General features: G+C 48.9%; 2 protein-coding genes across 4 annotated transcripts in view; one reads left to right on the forward strand and one right to left on the reverse strand.

Moving 5' to 3' along the window:
• Window positions 1–206: 206 nt before the first annotated feature.
• Window positions 207–1,379, reverse strand: LOC138099304 (histone H2B-like). Its single transcript, XM_068996471.1, has 3 exons — window positions 1,277–1,379; window positions 807–1,010; window positions 207–472 (listed from the first exon to the last, which is right to left on the reverse strand). The coding sequence occupies exons 2-3, from the start codon at window positions 951–953 to the stop codon at window positions 272–274; spliced, it is 348 nt and encodes a 115-aa protein (XP_068852572.1). The 5' UTR covers window positions 954–1,010; window positions 1,277–1,379; the 3' UTR covers window positions 207–271.
• Window positions 1,380–3,229: 1,850 nt separating this feature from the next.
• Window positions 3,230–19,069, forward strand: part of MYO1D (myosin ID) — a 156,522-nt gene continuing 140,682 nt past the window's right edge. For all 3 annotated transcript variants that reach the window (XR_011146736.1, XM_068996795.1, XM_068996797.1), the window contains exon 1: window positions 3,230–3,420. Coding sequence is in view for 2 of the 3 variants with exons in the window: in XM_068996795.1 (XP_068852896.1) it covers window positions 3,326–3,420 (95 nt within the window). In the remaining variant the exon portion in view is untranslated. The remainder of the gene's footprint in view (window positions 3,421–19,069) is intronic.

The following is a 19,069-nucleotide window of genomic DNA, read 5'->3' on the forward strand; positions in this document are numbered from 1 at the left end:
GGGGGGCTGTTGAGCAGCTGACAGAGCCAAGAGGCTTTCCTGGCCCAGCAGGACCCTTTGGACCTCTGGGGACCATTTCCCTGCTGGCAAGGCTGCCCTGGGAGGCAGATGTGTGTGAGCACCCCCCCCTCCGGGCACACAGGTACCCAGAACTGCTGTTCCCAGTGCTGGCAGCACTGGCCCAGGGAGGAGGCTCTGCCAAGCAATGCCAAAAAACCACTTTATTTACTAAAACCACATTAAAATACTACAAAGACTGTCCCATCCTGCCTCAGCATCCTGGAGGAGGCTTGTAGAGCTCACGCAGCAGCACCAGCTTTGTGGCCAGCAGGACCTCACGGTGGCCAAGGTGGCTCCTCCTGCCACAGCGGGACAGCCGGGAAGCCTCCAGGGCCACATCCCTGAGGAGCTGGGGACTGCCCAGCCAGGCCAGCGCAGAAGCCACCAGGCAGGAATCTCCAGTGGAACGCGTCTGTGGGGAGAGCAACCAACTGCATCAGCACAGCCATTATAGGGCAGCACAGCTGGCACTACCCAGCCCCACCCACCACAGCTTCAGTTTGGGATCATGGAATCATTCAGGTTGGAAAAGCCCATAAAGATCAAATCCAACCACTCCCCCAGCACTGCTAAGGCATCCATTAACCCACCACATCCACGCATCCTTTAAACCCCTCCAGGGATGGTGACACCACCGCCCTGGGCAGCCCCGCTCAGCCTCCGCCCATCATCCAGCCTGGGGTACGCGGATGAGCAGGCGGAGCTCGGGAAGCAGGAGGCTTCACCCCAGCTCAGCCGGGACTTACCCGGTTTAGGAGCTTGTAGATGTGGGCGGAATAAGCCACTTTCTTCTTCTGCCTGTGGAGACGGAGGCAGCGGAGGCTCTGCCAGGCACATCCATCTGCTGCCTTCGGCCTCAGGGGCTCAGGGAGGGCGGGAGGTCCTGGCTCCATGGCTACTGCCCACACTCAGTGCTGGGGTCCCACACCCTTCCCGTGGCTACAAAACCTCTGCCGAGAGAGAGCCAAGCAGGGGCTGAACATGCTGCTGCCCTCACCCCCCACTACCACCTCACTCTGTCCTTCCCAGAGAACTAATTAGAATCAGGCAAATTAGGCACCTACAACACCAAAGCCATCCAGCATACTGCATAAACAAGGCCAGAAGACACCCCCTCCACAAAGCTAAACATACCAGAAAAGCAAAGCACAAATACAGTGCCTTTTCTTTTTTTTTTTTTCTTTCTTTCCCCTCCCCCCCCCCTTCCCCATCTCACTTCTAAGAGCTCCTCCAGTCTCGTCCTCCCCCAAGAGCAGAGAGGAAGCTGGGATCTGCTGCTTATAAGCAGGGGGGGATCATTGCTTTCAGCTGGGAGGGGAGGGGGCCCATCCAGCTGCGGGGATGGGGATGGGGATGCAGACAAGGACAGGGATGGCCACACCACCTCACACCTGCACCCTGTCTCCTACACTCAAACCAGCCATTTTTGCCCAAAATCCTATTAGGTGAGGCTGCATCAGCTCTCAGGTCATCCCCCTGCCCCATTGCCTTAATTAGTATCGTTAATGTAATTAGCCCATGGTGCTGGATCTGGGGGGACTTTGTGTGGTTTATTCTGCATTAATTTGAGGGAGTTCCAGGGTTTCACTAAGCACCAGAGTGAGCAGGGTCTGGGGGGCACCCAGGGGTGCCGGGCAGGGCCTGACCCTGCCCAGTGAGGCCCTGGGGTGGGGGTTACCCTGGGTGCAGCATCTGCTTTCTCCTCCCTGTCCTGGTGGGGGTCTCAGTGCAGAACCCTGTTCTGTGGTGTTTGTGGCATTGGGGTACAGCAAAAGGGGCTCAGTGTGTTCCGGATGTGGCCCCATCCTCAGGGGGATGAGTTTTTGAGGGGGGGAGGATCTCTCAGGTGCAGCCCCCCACCCCACAGGGTGTTTTTGGGGGGTACCTGGGGTGCAGCATCTTTTCCTGTGGGATAGGGGATGGGATTGGTTGTCCCTGCAGGACCTTGTGGAGAGGGGTGGGGGATCCTGGGATGCAGGATCTGTCCTGGAGGGAGGGGAAGGAGAAGATGTTCCCTGAGTGCAGGATCCAGCCCTGCTCTGGGATAGAGATTCCATAGGGTGCAGGATGTGGCCCTGTAGCACGTCCCAGTGCAGGGTCTGCCCCTGAGGTGGAGAGGGCGAGTGAGCCTCTCCAGATAAAGAATGTGACCCCTTAGCACCCTGTGCTGGGTGGGTGAGGGTCTCCCCTGGGCGCAGGATACACCCCAGGAAGAAGTCTCCCCTTCTGAAGGACACCCTCATCCTGCAGCCCCTCATCCTGGGGGTCTCCCTTTAGCACCCTGCATTCGGGGGTGCAGGGGGCTCCCCTGGGTGCAGGATACACCCCAGGAAGGAGTGTATCCTCCAGGAAGGGACAGCACCCTGCAGCCCCTCATCCTGGGGGTCTTCTCAGGTGCAGAAAGCGGCCCCTTAGTACCCTGTGCTGTGGTGGGGGGACCTCTCCCCAGGTGCAGGATGTGACCCTTTTGCACGCGGTGTTGGAGAGGGGACTCCCCTGGGTGCAGGATACACCCCATGAAGGAATTATTCCCCTCTGAATCACATCCTCCCCTGCCCGGAGCACCCTGCAGCCCCCCACCCTGGGGGTCTTCCCGTGTGCAGAGCAATGTAAGCGGCCCAAGGCTGGTTCTGGGGTGCCCGGGTGTTGCAGGGGGACTTCTTGTGTGGTTTATTCTGCATTAATTGGGGAGGGTTCTGGGGTGTCAGTAAACGCCGGAGTGAGCAGGGTCTGGGGGGCACCCAGGAGGTGGGAGCAGGACTGACCCTGCCGGGTGGGGTCATGGGGTGGGGTTTCCCTTGGATTCAGGATCTGCTTTCTCCCCCCCTGTCCTGGCGGGGGCTAGAAAGCACCCTATATTTGGGGTGTGAGGGGGAGCTCCTCTGGGTGCAGGCCACACCCGAGGCAGCACAGCCCCGGCCCCAAAGCACAAATCCCCCATCCCGGAGCTCCCGATCCCGGTTTCCCCGGGATCCCCGCCCCAGCCGTGCCGCCATCCCCGCCTGCAGCGCGCGGCTCCCGCCGCCTGGGGGCGCTCCCGCCCCGCCCCGGCCCGGGGGCGCCGTGCCCGTCGCGGCCGCCAGGGGGCGCTGCGCGGAGCCGCCTCACGGCCCCGCCCCGCCGCAGGTGACACCCCCACCCCCCGCCCGGGGAGCGGCGGGAGCCGATCCCGATCCCGGTCCCGGTCCCGGTCCCGTCCTGGTGCTGTCCTGATCCCGCTCCTAGCCCGGCCCCCATCCCGGTCTCGGCCGTCCCAGTGGTCGCCATGGCGGAGCAGGAGAGTTTGGAGTTCGGCAAAGCCGACTTCGTGCTGATGGACGCCGTCACCATGCCCGAGTTCATGGCGAACCTCCGGTTGCGGTGAGTGAGGAGCGGGCGGCGCGGCTCCCCTGCCCCGGGGCTCGGCGAGTCTTCCCCTCACACACAGCCCGGTTGGGATGGAGTGTAGGGGGGTGAGGGAACCGAAACTCTCCCTGAGCCTCCCGCGCCTCTGCCGCTCCCTGACTGAGCAAACCCGCACAAAAGTGTGGATTTTTCTATGAAGTGGAAGAGCTGGGTGAGGATGAGGGTGCTCAGAGTGCACCAAGCCCTGGGGACTGCGGGGGTCTCAGTCCCCCATCTGGAACGCCTCCCTCCGGGCTCACCTGCCTCAGTGCCCACCTCCCTCATGGGATCACGGAATGGTTTAGGAGCGAAGAGACTTTACAGACTTTACTTTTAAACAGTATGTTGTTGATCACAGAAACACGGGGTGGTTTGGGTTGGGAAGGGACCTTAAAGCCCAGTGCCACCCCCTGCCATGGACAGGGACACCTCTCATTATCCCAGGTTGCTCCAAGCCCTGTCCAGCCTGGCCTTGGACACTTCCAGGGCTGGGACAGCCACAGCTGCTCTGGGCAGCCTGTCCCGCTCCCCTCTCCCAGGTTTCTCGCCTATGCTGACATTCTGCAAAGTTGCTTTGGAAAAAAAAAAAGGAGCAATAAAAGTCACCAAGTCCAAGGTTGCTCCATCCCGAGGGGACATTGCAGCCGCTTGCTGGTGTGGACTTGCTGTGTTAACATTTTGTGATCTTTATGGTTTTATTTCCCTTGTAGACGTGGTGGGTGCTGGGAAGATCCAAATTTTCCTGCCTGTTCCCTCTCAAACACAACTAAATCCTGGGCAGCACTGATAGAGGATGGCCAGGGGACCCTAAGTCTGCGGCTGCTTTTCACTTTCCATTATAAAACATTCATGGGAGCTCCTCCTGATAAACTCTTACGCCCTTGCTTGTGCAAGGATTTGATAATTGCCGAAGGGAAGCCTTTGGGATAAAAATGTGACTTGTTGGCTGTGTCCCACCCCCGTTCTGCTCAGGCTTTCCTGCCTGTTCCTCTCCTGCCACTTGTGTTCTGGAGAGTGTTGGAATCAGTCACCTGTCAGGCCCCTGGATGCACCTGAAAGTGGCTCTGGCAATAGATGGGAGGTGGGCTAGGCTCCCTCAGTAGGCTTGAAACTATTGAGGAAGGAGAAAATTAAGCTTTTTCAGACAATTGTGATGCCTCCTCTGGGTGAAATCTGTAGATTCTGAGATCTGGCTGCTTCAGCCACTGGGTGCTTGGGAATGATTGTGCTACACAGCTACAGGGTGTACCTGTGCCCTGAGGTGCTGCAGGGTTAGGGCTCAGATCCTGTGGGGTATAATAACAACCAGCATACTTCATGCTGTTTTTCTTTTATATTTTGCATTTCTGTTTGGGCAGAGAGCGCATTTGTGTTTGAATATAAGAAAGTCATAATGAGAACAGTTGAGCTTTGAACATGATGTCAGATTGAAATGAATTTTGCAGTGCCTCTAAAAGTTTAAATTTGTTTCTCACTTGTACACTCCATGATATTATAATTGTATTAGAAAGGGCTTGCACGCAGCATCTTTGTAATTAGCAGCAAACTTATGTGTCACAGTTTGTTCTTGGGGTTTTATTCTTTGGTTAATGTGTACTAGAGATCTAAATGAAGTACTGGAAATTGATTGATAGCTTAAAAATCAATGTGGCACGTTGGCCTTTAGGAATCCATTGAGAGGTGCCTTGCAGGGACAGACTTTGCTAATTTGGTATGAAAGGATGAGAAGAACAAGCCAGCAGTCCCAGATCCTTACAATGAATGTGCAACTTCATTTATTGTTTTCTCTGTGCTGCTGCTGATGGTGCCTGAGGGTGTTGTCAGGACATCCCTGCTGTGTCTGATACACCTTGGAGGCCCTGTTTAACTGCAGTGCCTTGGTTGCTGGCACTCAAACCTACCCAAAGCCAGGCTTATCCTCTGAGAATGGTTCAGACTTGAGTTCTTCTCACCTAGCCATGAGCTCTGCCTGTTTCAAAGTCATCTGGTGTCTGTGCTGTGGGCAGAACAAGCTTTTGTCAGAAGCTAATTGATACTGTTAATGTTTCTAACCTTGCTGCTGTCATCCCCTGCCTCTAGGCCTGTCTGCACTGGGACATTTGGGAAGCCTGATCTGAATTTCCCAAAAGTGTGGCCTCTCAGTAAAGTTGCTGAGCTCTGCCCAGCGTTGGGCGCTGTGTGGTGGCCCTGGGCTGCCGCCCTGGCCCTGCTGCTGGTGTTCTACAACACTCAGGCAACACCTGCTGCTCACATTTCACTGCTCTGGAGAGGGCAGTTGACTCTTGGTGCTGACATGTAGGAAACTGTGTGAGACCCAACTCACGACCTGCTCAAGGATTGGTTACATCACTTGTGGAGATGGCAGAGTCTCCTTTGTGCTGAGCAGAGGGAAGGAGTTGCTGCTCCTCCATCGTTGAGTCCCGGTGGCGGGTTTGTTCAGTTTACACTTGGATGGGCTCCACCCTATTCCATAAATCCAGCTTTCTGCCAGAGCTATTTTTGTTCAGGGTCACTGGCTGACCCAAGACGGGCTGTGCTGGATTCAGTTCCCAACTGAGCCCAGATGTGGGTGGAATTGAAATCATACCAGTTTCAGTGCATGCAAGGATATTTCCCCAAGGATGTCTCTAATGGGAAAAAGAGGAATGGTGAAGCTGCACTTTTCATTACTGTAGTACTTGGATTTAGTGGTGTTGACATGGGCTGGATGAGTGTGCCTGGGTGGGTGGGTGGATGCTATGTGAATTTACTACCTCATCTCCCAGCCCTTGCGCTCATGCCCAGTTATTTGTAGGTTTGAGTGGTGATTCAGCAGGGATATCACGGTGTCAGTATCTTTTCATGGCTGTGTCTTACAGCTACTTAATGAATGTTTCATTGGATGCTCAGCAGTCACTGCGTGTTGCACTTTATTGTAAATAAAAGTCATCCTGTCCTTGAATTCCTTGGTCCTGAGCACGCTTCATCCCAGGGTCTGGTTGTGATTCTTAGTCATCAGAATAGTTAAAATAAAAGCAGGACTATGGGAACAGTCTGTGTGGACTCAGTAGCTTTGTTTCTTTATAGTAATCTCCGAAATGGTAACAGACAATTGTTTCTGGAACGCTCATGAATCAGAATTATTAAAACAGCCATATTTGAGTGGTTTGTGTGTCAGCAATTGCCCATCATTCCTTCAGTGAGTGCCTGTTCATTTCTGTACTGCTGCAGGAGTAACTGGAAGTTCCAATTACAGGACATCAGATTAATTGAAAGACTCCTTAAAACAGGGAATCTCTTTGTGTCCAGCAGCTCTCAGGTCCTGCCACTGACAGGCAGGTATTTATCTGTAGAGAAGTGTTACCTGCTGTAAGTGATGGGAGAATGCTCTGGACTTGGTAAAACTCTTTATTTCACTGGTTTTGAGTCAATACGACCATGACTATTCCACAGCAGGTGGAGCGAGATGGTGCTTGTGGAAAGGGAGTGTAGGTCTGGCCAGAGCTGCTCAGCTTTTGCAGAAATTGTGGTGTAGACGAAACTGTTCAGAGAAGCAGGAAACTGCATCATCTCATTTTCTTCATGTCATAGTGAAAATTTCAAGTAGTAAAAGTTACCATTTTTAATTTACTTCCTCATAAGGAAGAGGACAAAAAGCTTATTTTTCACAAGTATGAAATATTCTGGTTTATCAAGTGATTTCTTGTATTACACTGCAAAGACTACTCACTGTTCTGTACAACTTGAATTTGTCTTGACAAACAGATCAAACCTCAGAGCATTAAAAATGGGATCTGTGGAATGCAAAAAGGGAGCTGGAGTTCTTGAATTGTCTGTTGTGCAGCCTTAGTGATGCCTTTGGGAGTCACTTCAGAGCAGTTACTCCTCACAGGGTCTCAGGTGTGTTCTGTGCGGGCAATAGGATCATGTGGGGGCCCAACTGTGGGCCAACCCAGCACCCCATAACCACTAGGAGTGGGAAACCACATGGAAATGCAGGGAAAAGCAGACAATTACACAGGGCAGCATCAGGGCAGCATTTGGGGTAGTCTGATGTGAGCTGTGTGCTCGTGGTGTTTGTGTTCCCACATCTGCGTCGTGAGCAGGTGCTACCTGACTCATCCTCTACTGATTTCTAGTGAGTTGCTCATTCTTCATAAGCATTGTGCAAATCCCCTCTGGGAACACAATAGATCTGTGTCACCTTTATTAAAGAATTCAAGGATGTATGAAAGGAACACAGTGAGAGCACCTGGTGATGTGTAATGATTGTAAAATGAATTTGGGGTTGTTTTCCTCTTCTTTTAACTACTTCCAGCATGAAACCCGCTGTGGAAGGCTGTACTTGCTGCTCAGATGGTTCCTGGTCATCCTGAGCCTGAGGATGTGGTGCAAAGAACTGTGGGTTAATAGTCGTTGCAGTTGTCTCCCTGTACACATGGTGATTTCTGGCCACCTAAAGCAGCATTTAATAAAAAACAGTTCTGTGTTCACTTAAAAACACAAAAAAGTGGTTTTTCTACTGTTTCTCAACTATCTCACAAACCCCAGCATTTTCAGATTAAGGCAATAGTTGTAGATCTGTATTTATTTCAGGTACCTTTGAAACATAAATAATATTTGCTGTGATTATTAATATTTTTGGCATCAAGAATCTACACTGAAAATCTGGTTCTCCTGAGAATATGCTGAAAGTATTTGGTGCTAGGGATGTGTTTGCTGTGCAGGCAGGGCTGAGGTACAGGCTGGAGTCCTAGAAAAAGGTGTCTGCAGCCTGCGTTGTTTTCCTTTCATTTCTCAGGTCTGGAAAAGCAAGCACAAGTTCTGGGGCTGAGCAAATGCTTTAATTTGTCCCCATCTTCAGGAAATCGGTGTCCCTGTAATCCATTAGGAGCAATTCTTAGCAGGGATGTGGGTCCCATTTGACTCTTGCTCTGTACCACACCCTTTCTGCTCTTCCTTTGATGAACCTCAGTTGCAGTTTTGGAGTGAAGGGTGCTGTCTGTATTACACTGATATTTTTACACTGAGTTCCTTATCTTTTGAGCACCATCTTAAACATTCATATTTGGGGTTGAAGTTGCGGTGGGAGAGGTTTGGCTTCCTATGTATGATCCCAGCAGAGGAAATACTATGTGAATGCTTGGTTTCATTTGTGCTTTTGCTAATGAAATATTCATGCTTCATAAACAAGCTTTTCATGCCTTTAAGCCATTTTAATTTCCTCATTCTAAATAGTTATGAATATTTGAATTGTTCATGTGGTGTTGGATTAAAGAGCTGCTCGGAAGAGGCTGCTTTCTCCCTGGAGAGGGGCACCTGCCTCTGGGTGCTGCAGGACACTCCTTGCTCTGCTCAGGCCAGCAGCAGTTGAGTCTCATCCTCCCTTCTTGGCTTCCTCAGAGTTGCTCAGCCTGCAGAAGCTGTCTCGTGTCACAGTTTGGAATGAATGGAATGAAAATTTCCCTTAGTCCATCAAAATTTGACTTACAAGCTTGGCCAGGGGCCAGCCTGATCTTCAGACATGGAAAAGGCCATCAATCTCACTTAAAAAGCAAATCCCAACCAGACGAGTAGCAAAGGGAGGATCCAGGCCAGCTTCCCAACTCCGCAGGGACTGTTCAGCCCATGGACACCTGGAGCTGCTGCAGGTGTGCTCTGGGATTCCTGACTGGAATTCCCATGAGCCAGGCTTTGAATGAGGTGATGTTCCAGCCTGGAGTCTGTTTTGCCTCCATATGTGCTGAGTTTATCTGGTTTCACTGGACCTTCCTTAGCACATCTGCCCTCCCTGCCTGATGAAAGCCTCCTTAGAGGGAAGTTTTACAGGAGTCTTTTTATAGCAGCTGGGTGGAGGAGTGTTTAATAATTTTAGCACCTGGGTGTTGAATAATATACGAGCTCAGATTTATGAATGAGATCAGTCTTCCAGGGTGCCTTGTACTTGTAAACTTCGAGGCTGCTGATGCTGTGCCTCAGACCTACTGGTTCTGCCTCCAGCTGCCTCTGGTCCCTGTCAGAGCACAGGTAACAACATTTAATTGTGGGTAGGTAGCAGCAAGTTGGGGAGGGACATCCATGGCACGTGGCATCAGGTGTGAAACAAAAACCTGACAGAATCAGTGAAGTAACCAGAACTACGGGGAATTAACTCAATAGGAAATGCCCTTTCTTGCATTTTTAAAAGTATTTTTTCCTGCTGTTTACACAAAGTAGATTTACAAAAGTCAGCCGGTAATTTAGGAATTCCTCAGCAGCCTTTTGGCTTTCATCCTTACTCTGCAATTACTTTGTAGATTCTGATGAAGTGCTGTGGCTCCTGAAGCTCCTCAGAGTTGCAGCGCATCTGTTTGGGATGTTGTCAAGTGGAATCCTGTTCTGGTTTTTGATTACCACATGTTTGAGGTGGCTTGTGTAACCTGCATCATCTTAAGTGGAGTAATTTGTCATCACCTGCTGAGTTTCACCAGCTGAAGGTTGACCCTAAGATCTGCTAAACTCTTACAGTAAATATTAGCTAATACTTCCACATACTTCCAATGAGTCTCGTGGCCTCTTTTGGTCAAGAGTCCTTTGCATTGACTTCTGTTCAAAAATCTGCCTCTCCAGGTGCCTTTACTGATCTGACACTCACCGAGCCCTTGCATTTCTTTGACTCTCTGCATTTCTTCAGGCTGAGCAGGCTTTGACACTACCTGAACTTAGTGATACTTACTCAAATTCCTTTAAAGATGCAGATCTCAGGAGGTGTTTGGAGTTACGTCATCTCTCTCTGCATCATGATTGCATCTTTTTATGGAATGAAGGAATTCTGAGAGGGGGAGAAGGAAATAGATGTCTGCACACAGTTTTGCCTGTAAGTGTGAAACAGGGGAGCTGTGTGTCCCCTGGTGGGAAATGCTCATTTCCAAGTGTCTGAAGCAAAAATACAACTTGTAAAGAAGATTTCTGTTCCTTTAAGGGCTTTTTTAGTGAGATGTGATGAGATCTCAGCTCCCGATGCTGCTGTCACGTGATGTTCCTGTATTAGACTAGGAGGAAAAGTGTTCAGTTGAGGTGTTTTCAAGTGCTGAAAGAACAGCCTGGCTGTGAGGCTGTTCTGTATTTGGGAGTGAAAAAGGGCCATTAGATAGACTTAACTTGTTTGAAAATACTTCTTTTTTCTTCAAATCTAAGCCATTAAACTGCTCCCGAGATAACCTCTGTCTTTGGCTAGGAATGAGGTTTTTCTGGTCTCTGAGTTAGTTGTTCTCTGTGGCAGCAACACCCCAAGTGGTTCCTTTGGGTGGTGGTTTAGATGGACAACAGATACTGTCCTGTCGGGGCCCAGCTGAGGTAGGAGGAGGGGGATATCTTGGAAAGACCTTTTAAATAAAATAGTTCTTAATGATAAGCCAGAGGACCCAACCCTGTCATCACTGATGGTCCTGCAGTGCTCCGCTTCTCAGGCTCGGCAGCAGAACTGGGACTGGGGCATAACAAGGCTGCTCTTGCTCTAACTCTTGGTGGTGATGGTATCTTCCATTCTGCCCCCAATAATTTCTGAGCATTTTTCTGAGCAGACTTTAAATTTTCTCCTTGAACAGCACTGGAGTATTTGTTCATCAGTTCTCTCCTGTTCTGCTGAAGCATTTTGCAGCCCACGTTTCCTTGCTGCTGGAATGCTGCTGACCTTCCTTTCTGGGTTTAAAAGTTGGCAGTGACCTGCCCTGTGGCTGCCACTTGCCCAGTGTGACCTGCCAGTCTTGAGATGTGTGACGCTTCAGAGAACACTTTGTGTGGGACTGTTGGGCTGGTCTGATCCAGAGCTTTATTTCCAGAAAAATGTATTCATTGGATGAAAATACAGCATTAAACCAGTTCCATGTCCTTGGGCAGCCACTTACCTGCCACGGTGTCATTTCTCATCCTTGGATGTTCCTTGCTCTACTCCGGGGTGTCAGGCATTGACTCCCACTGTCCCTCCAAGAAGTGTTGTCCCACCTGACCTTCCTTTCTCCTCCTGCTGACTTCCCATATTTCTGTAACTGCAGTACCCTCCTGGTCATCCTTGGTGATGCCTCTCTCCTCTTTCAGTATCTTCTGTGTGCAGCTGGACACCTCTGCCCAACTTTCCCCCTTGCTGTTGATGTCCCTTCAGCTCTCCCAGTGTTCTCTCTGATCTTGGGCTGATTTTCCCAGCCTTGCCCAGTCTGTCAGCCAGAATTCCCTGGGGCTGGAGCGAGTGAGCTCCTCTGGACAGCAGTTCACTTGTTCCACCTGCACTGTTGAACTTGGTCCTTTCTAGGCCTTTGCATCCCAAGTCAGGTGTTGTTATTCCCCTGTGGTGTGCCAGGTCCAAGCCTGAGCCATACACAGAGCCCAGTCTTGCCCAGAGTCACCTCACACTGATTTTTGTGCTCATTCCTTCCCTGTGCCTTGACAAACCCCCTTTCCCACAGAGCTTGTTCAAAGTTATCTACAAAGATTGCTTTTGCTCTCCATTCTATCTCCTTCACCCATCTCCTTGCCTCCCTCCTGTTCCTCCTCAGAACACAGCTTATCTTCTCCCCGTGTTTATCAGTTTCTCCTGCAGGACTGATCTGTACCATGTCTGTCTGAGAACTTTTTGACCAGCATTTCTGTGCTTTTCCCTCAGTTGCTCCTTTTGGCATGCAAGAAACACCATATAACTGCTTCCTCCTTCCATGTGTAATTTCTGGAGCCCACACAAAGTGTGCCATGGTAGGAGGTTTGCAGTGCTGCAGTCACTGATTATCGTGTTCATCTGCTCAAGTTGTTTCCTGGCTCCACGCTGGATCTCAGCCCGTTGGAGTTCATGTTCTCTTGGGTCTGGACAGAGCCTGCCCTGATGTTATCCTGCCTGAGGTTGTTCAGGTAGAAAATTATCTGATTAGAGTATCTTGATATGTTCCTGTTTAAGGTTGATGTAACTTAATTTGGGAAGCCCGAAGGCTCATTACATCTTCCTGGGAAATGAAAACTGGAGATTTGTGTCAGGACTCTGCAACATGTGGGGTGTGATGTGCTGCTGGGGCTGGATGTGCTATTTGGGGTGGTGGGTTTAACTCCATCTCCAAACACAATGTTTACATGGGGGTTTTTGTCCTTGTCCCTGCATTGTTATTCTCATCAAGCCAACTCAAGCCATGTTTCACTGGAAGTTCTGACAGTGAACAAATCTCTTTGTTCTGGGGCCCCTAACAGGAAGGTTTTCTGTCCCATTCTGATGGAGAGCAGGCGTGCATGGCTACTCCTCAAATGAGTTATGCTTTGAGGCACCAGCTGAAACTTTCAGGAAAGATTCTCTTTCAGTATCTGCCCCCATTACAGCATCAGTGCCTTCATCATTGCCCGGGGGTTTATTTATGGTGCCCAGGACAAACGTCCCAGTAGGGGAACTAAAGGGAACTCCAGCACTTCACTGCATTGTCCTGCCCAGGGAGTCCAACAGCTGGGCAGGAACGAGAACCCATCTTTTAACAGCTACTGGATGGCAGCAAAGGCTGTCTCACCATGAATAGCAAAGAAATACAAACTGAAACAGAAAATCCCCTTTCCCACTGTAGGAACAGCATGGCTTTCTTTGGGGAGAGCTCCTCCATGGCATTTGGAAGGGTAAAAACCGTGGTGGCTGTGAAAGCCTTCACACCACGGCCATCAAGGGCACAATGAAGCTTTCATTCTCCACATCACATCGCTGAGATGTTTACACTAAAACTTTTGCTGTTATTCAGATTGCTACGCTGCAGCTAAATAGGTTATTTTGTTTACAAGAATGAATGATAAAGTAAATTTCACCTTCAAAGGAAAACTCCAGCTATGGTTCTTTGAAGGCCTCCCCTCCCCTGCACTGTTTATAAAGCAACTGGATATGGAGTTTATAAACTTCCAAGGCTGGAAACAGTGCCTTCTACTCCTCCTTAATACCAGCTTCTTTGTGTGTTGTTTCTTCTTGATCCCGGGTGTAAAGACCAGGGGAGTGAATGAAAACAGCCTCGAAGAGCTGTAAATACAATTTAGGCTCCCAAAACACCAGACCTGGAGCAGCGGAGTCTTCAAGTGAACTTGCTTGGAAAAATTGTTGCCCCTGCACCCTGCAGAGAATGTCCTCTCTTGTTTGCTTCTCAGAGTATCGGAAGGACACCGTGCTGCTTTTCCTTGTGCTTGCAGGGACAGAGGAACCCCCGTATTCTTTTAAAGCTGGATGTAAACACCTCCTTGGAACAGTAGCTGTTAAACTTTGTTGAAAAGTGCTTAGCAATGACAAAAAAATGTTATTTCCGAAAGGATCTCTGTAGCACTGAGGAGGTTTTTTTGCAAATGAAAGTCCAAATTTACCACAAAAATGTCCCTGTAACCTCTTATAATTCAAAACATATTCCTTGCTTTTCAAAAGCACAGGCAAATTACCAGGGAGCCTTTCTAAAATAAGCCCGAGGTTGGATGTTTGACTTTGCAGACAGTGCTGCTTGATAATCAGCGTTTCCTTTTTTGAGTTTGCCTGTGTCGCAGTCAGAAAGGGACTTTGCTTTGTGTGGTTTCTGACCTGTTCCAGGTGAGGAGAACACGAACAACGCCTGTGCTGCAGCACTGGGATAGAAACAGGAGTATCCCTTTCGCTTCTTTTCCTGATAAATGTAGCATTTGTGTCTCCAGCAAAACAAACAATGGAAATCTTGTCTTTGTTCTTGTTTTTTGGGCCGTGCTGCATCCTGGCTTTCAAGGATGCAGACATTCCTGAGCTAGACATCTCCAGTGTCTGGCAGCTGGTTCTCTGACTCCGTGTTAGTTACGGAACTTAAACCCCTCTGAGGAAAAGCCAGGGAAAAGCAAATCCGTGTGAAGTGTAAAGCCTTTAAACCTGGTATGAAACCCTAAGAGCTGGGCTTGGTAGGAAACTGAAGGAAAGCTGAGCACTTTTGAAATTATTGGGAATATATGGCTTCATTTTTCCAATCAGTCGATAGAAAACATGTTTTTCATTAAGGACTTACATTTCTGGAGACTTAAGGGGGGGGCTGCTTATTGTCAAAACGAGTCTTGTTGTTCACCAAATATCTTGACTGCCTGGTTTGACTTTTGGTGCTGTCCCTGTGTCCCTGCAGGCAGTGAGGGGGAGCTGGTGCTGGGCTGGCACCTGGAATGCTGGAATCATGGGTGCTTTGGGGTTTGGATGCTGAGTGCTCGTGCCCTGAGGAGCAGTGCCAGGCTTCAGCTGGCTGGCAGGAATGGGGAAGCCAGGAAAGAGTGATGGGGGACACCCATCTCCTAAAAGATGCCACATGTATCATCCCCTGCCATGCAGGAAACGAGCAGCAACATAAATCTCAAGCTTTCATAAACCTAAAGAATGCCTGATTGTTTCTGTCCTGCTTTTCCTCTGGGTTTCTGGATCTTGGATGCTCTCATGAAGGAGCCAAGGTGGCACCTGCTGCTCACTGGATGAGACATTGGAGCAGGAAGATCTTCACTGTTCCCAGGGCTGCTCTGAGGGGATAATGTGAGTTTGGGGCTCTGCTCTCACACCACAGGCTGTGATTAATTTCAGGGCCAGCCCAGATGTGTTGCTACTGAACTTTGGGAGAAAACTCGTGTCAATCTTGGTCTTCTCCCGGGAGTTCTGCCCATAACTGATTGGTAACTGGCTGCTCAGCTGCTTTGCTGAGAGGCTGTTTATTAAAGTTTGTGAGCAGACCCAGTGCAGATGGACAGATCACTTATTTTAGTGGACAAACAAAAATGTGTTGTGTTGCAAACTTTGTAGCTGAATCATGGAAACTGTAGAATTGGGTCATAATATTTCAAAATGTTAAACTCCATCTGATACATTTTAACCTTCTGCCTTTCCCATATTGTCCTTGTACCTAGGAAAAAACAACAGAAGTTAAAAACAGTAAACGTGGTGAATTTTGAAGACATTCTGTGGCACCTTGACCAAATGAAAGGAAGCATTTGCTAGGGTTACATTTATTAATGTGCACTTAAATCACAATAAATGACAGGAGGGATAAATGAGCAGGTTCTTCTTACAGAAAGCCTGGCTTGGTCAGTGTCAGGTTTATGTTGTACAAGGATGTGGGAAGCTCAAACAGTTCAGTAGTCAGATCAGTGTTTGTTGGGGTTTTTTTTATCAAGACACTTTTGCTGCCTTTTTGAAGGCTCCTCTTTACCTGTACCTGGTTATGTGACATAAATCTTGTACTGGTAGTAATTCCCATGCCACCTTCCCATCCTTTGTGCGGTGGCAAAGGATGTTTCACCTCAAGTGCCAAATTCTCTCATATCTTGATGAGCAGGGTAAGCCCCATAATCAATCTGGGAAAGCTTTCTGGGGAAAATAGCTCCACCCCGTGCCTTTCATATGTAGATGTACTGGCTTGCCTTGTTTAAGACAAACGAGCAGCCTCTGTTTATCCTAATGAGGTATTTGATGTGGAAACTGATAGCACTAATGGCCAAATCCCAAATAATTTGCTGTGTAGGAAAATTGCCCAATTGTGCCCACCCATCTGGTCATCCCTGGGTGTCACATGGAGAGTGGGAGCCTTTGATTCATTTCCTGAGTAATGGAGTGCAATGGATATTTTGCAAACTAAAAGTTTCTATCACTGAAGACAGTGATTTCTTTGTGTTTTGACCTGGGTTTTGATACTCTTTGTACCCTCCAGTGCTATGAGTGCCAAATAGTCCCTTTTTTTCATCATGGGGAGAAAGTAACTTGGAAAAACATCCTATCCCGTGTCGGCTACGAGCCATCCATTTATCTATGAGGACAGGGGAGGAGCAGTGTGAGGGAGCAGCACTGGCGAGTTCAAGCATTCCCTGGTTTTGTTCTGCTCTCTGATGTTTAAACCTTTCAGATATTCTGTGGTTGTTTCCAACTTCACAGTGATGAAAGCTAAAAACCTCTTAGTAAGGGTGAGGATGGTTGTATTCTTTTTACTCGAAGAGGGTGTATTTTAAGAAAAAAACAATAGTTATCATGATACACATGGAATAAATCACAAGTGGTGAAATTTATTTCTCAGACTTTTCCTCCCTCCCTGCTCAGTGCTGCTGCCACCATCCCCTTGGGTTTTCTGGGACTAACTTCTCCTGCCGTGGAGTTTTCACACCAAGGATTTTGACTTTGAAATTGCATCTTTCACTCAGAGGGGGAAAGTGGAGTAGTTTTCAGTCTCACAGAAATTTTAAATCAACACAGAGAAAGTAATGGCAGCAGATGGATTTTTATGGAGTGGGGAATGTCAGAATTGCCTTTCACAGGAACTGTATTGTCACACAAGAACTGAGGGGTTTCAGGAGGGATGTCCCTGCCCTTAGGTGCTCTCAGGTCCTGGTGTTAATGCCTGGGAACTGATTTGGCTGGAAGAAGGATCTTTTGCTTCTCTGCTCAGGATCCCCAGGTGGCTTCCAGGGTGGGAACTGGTGGCACAAGGTGATGCTGGGGTCCTGCTGGCTCGGGGTGCCAGACCTTCCTCAGCATTCCGTTCCCACTGACCCCCTCCCTTCTCCTACCTGTCCCATTAGAGAGCTTAGAGAAGGTCTCAGTGGAAACCCTCTTTTCTGAGCTTTTTAATCATAGAATGTTAAGGGGTTGGAAGGGATCATTTAGTCCCATGATGGGCAGGGACACCTCCCACTAGACCAGGTTGCTCAAGGCCTCATCCAGCCTGGCCTTGAACATTTGCAGAGTTGGGGCATCCACAACCTCCCTGGGCAACCTGTTCCAGTGTCTCACTATCCTCACAACAAATAAATTCTTCCTAATATCTAACCTGAATTCCTCTTTTTTTTCAATTTGTACCCATTCCACCTTGTCCTGTCACTGCAGTTCATGACGAAGAGTCCCTCTCCAGCTTCCCTGTAGCCCCTTCAGACACTGATGGTGTTGTGAGGTCTCCACACAACCTTCCCTTCCCCAGGCTGTGTTAATGTTGAGTTAAAGTTTCCTTTCCAGCATGGTTCTCTTGGTGTTAGTCTTAGAGGGCTGAAGGGCCCTACTCTTAGCCAGTACCTGCTCCTCTGGGAGCCACAGAAACCCTTCAGTCTTACCCCCTTGCTTTGCTGTTCTAATTATTATCATTCTCTAATTATGCACAGGATTAGTCACTTTCTGGTGCTTCTGGATGCCACTGCAGCGTTTGTCACTCATTTGCTTCGGGGTTTCACATTTGCGGAGTGTAACTGGCCACTCTTCACGTGCCTTGGAGTTTTCTTGTTAGATTGTCCTTGAATTGCATCACAGAGAAGTTGAAATAGTAACAAAAACTCACTTCCTAATAAGTGGATACCATCTTGTCTTGCTGTGGCTTGCTTTCTTACTAAGTGTATTTTGGGATCTCAAGAAAACTCATTTGTTAGATCACACTTGTGAAGATACTTTAGGGGGCTTTGTTCCTCTAATTCCAAATATAACCATCCTGTCATCTTAATCAACATTTGCTTTAAACTTTTCCAGCTGGAAGTTAACTCCCTGGCAAATTTGGCCAACACCAGTGGCAATGTGAAGGTGGCTTTTTTTTGGTTATGGACTTAGTTCTTCTTTTCTGTGTACAGATATGACTGTGGTAGGGGAGCACTTTGGGATTTCCTCCAAAGATGACTCATGTTTGCCAGATCCACCTGTAGCAAAACCAGGCCAGGCCTGAATATTTTACCCAGCAGTCAGTGAACTTTCCCTGGTAGCTTCTATGGGTTAGTTTGCTTTTCTTCTCCCATTTGTCCCCCAAAGAGCAACAAAACCCTGGCATGAGGGTGGAGGGTGTCTCCGTTCAGGCTTTTGCTGCTCCCCTGCCCTCCCATCTGCCTTGATTTTGTAACCGGGAGTGGAAATTGCCCAAGGTCACCTTTGAGAAAGCAACACTGTTCTTGCTGCCAGTCCTCTGCCTCTTGGCTGGTTTCTGTAGACCTCGGACTCCTGCTTGCAGCAGCCTGTGGGAGTCCTGGTGGTTAATGAGTGTTAATTTCCTAGATAGTGTCGGTTATCTCCATTTCAGCGAGAGTTTCGCCTTGCAAAACCTCAGCTGCAGCAAGGAGCTGGTCGTGGGTGGTGAACTGGTGGTAGTTGCGTTTCACAGGAGTTGTGAAGCTGATGGGATGGGCTTGAGAGAACTGGGGGAAACACTCTCAGTCTAGAATCTGTGCGGTGTGGATTCCCCAGAGAGCAAGAACTGGTCTGATCAGGGACAGATGACTCCCCCAGCTGCTAATTAGCACCGCCATCTCCTCTGAGAGCAGCATCTCCTGAAGCATCCAAAGGGAGGGCAAAGTTCCTCATGCCTTATCCAAAGCAAGATCTTCCTGCAGAAACTTCATCACCAGTAGCAGCATCTGCAGCTGGGCCTGGGGTGGCAGCTGTCAAATACTGCTGTGATGAACTTCACACAACTGGAATAGAAGTTGAAAAGATTTGTAGCTGCAATTTTTATTTTTTTTCTTGCCTAAGACACTCTTTCCCATTCTTTTCTGTTCTCCAGCATTTTGTTGCTGACATCTTTGTCCACTGGCCTCTGGTCCTTTTTAAACAGTTTGTTTGGAGCCAGGAGCAGTTGATTTGTTATGTCTCTATCACAGGTGTTTATGAAATTCATTTTGAAATAAATTAAAGGTTAAATGGAAGGCAGTTGTCTCCACTTATGGA

Source organism: Aphelocoma coerulescens, chromosome 27 (assembly GCF_041296385.1).
Source record: "Aphelocoma coerulescens isolate FSJ_1873_10779 chromosome 27, UR_Acoe_1.0, whole genome shotgun sequence".
NCBI classification, from domain to species: Eukaryota; Metazoa; Chordata; class Aves; order Passeriformes; family Corvidae; genus Aphelocoma; species Aphelocoma coerulescens.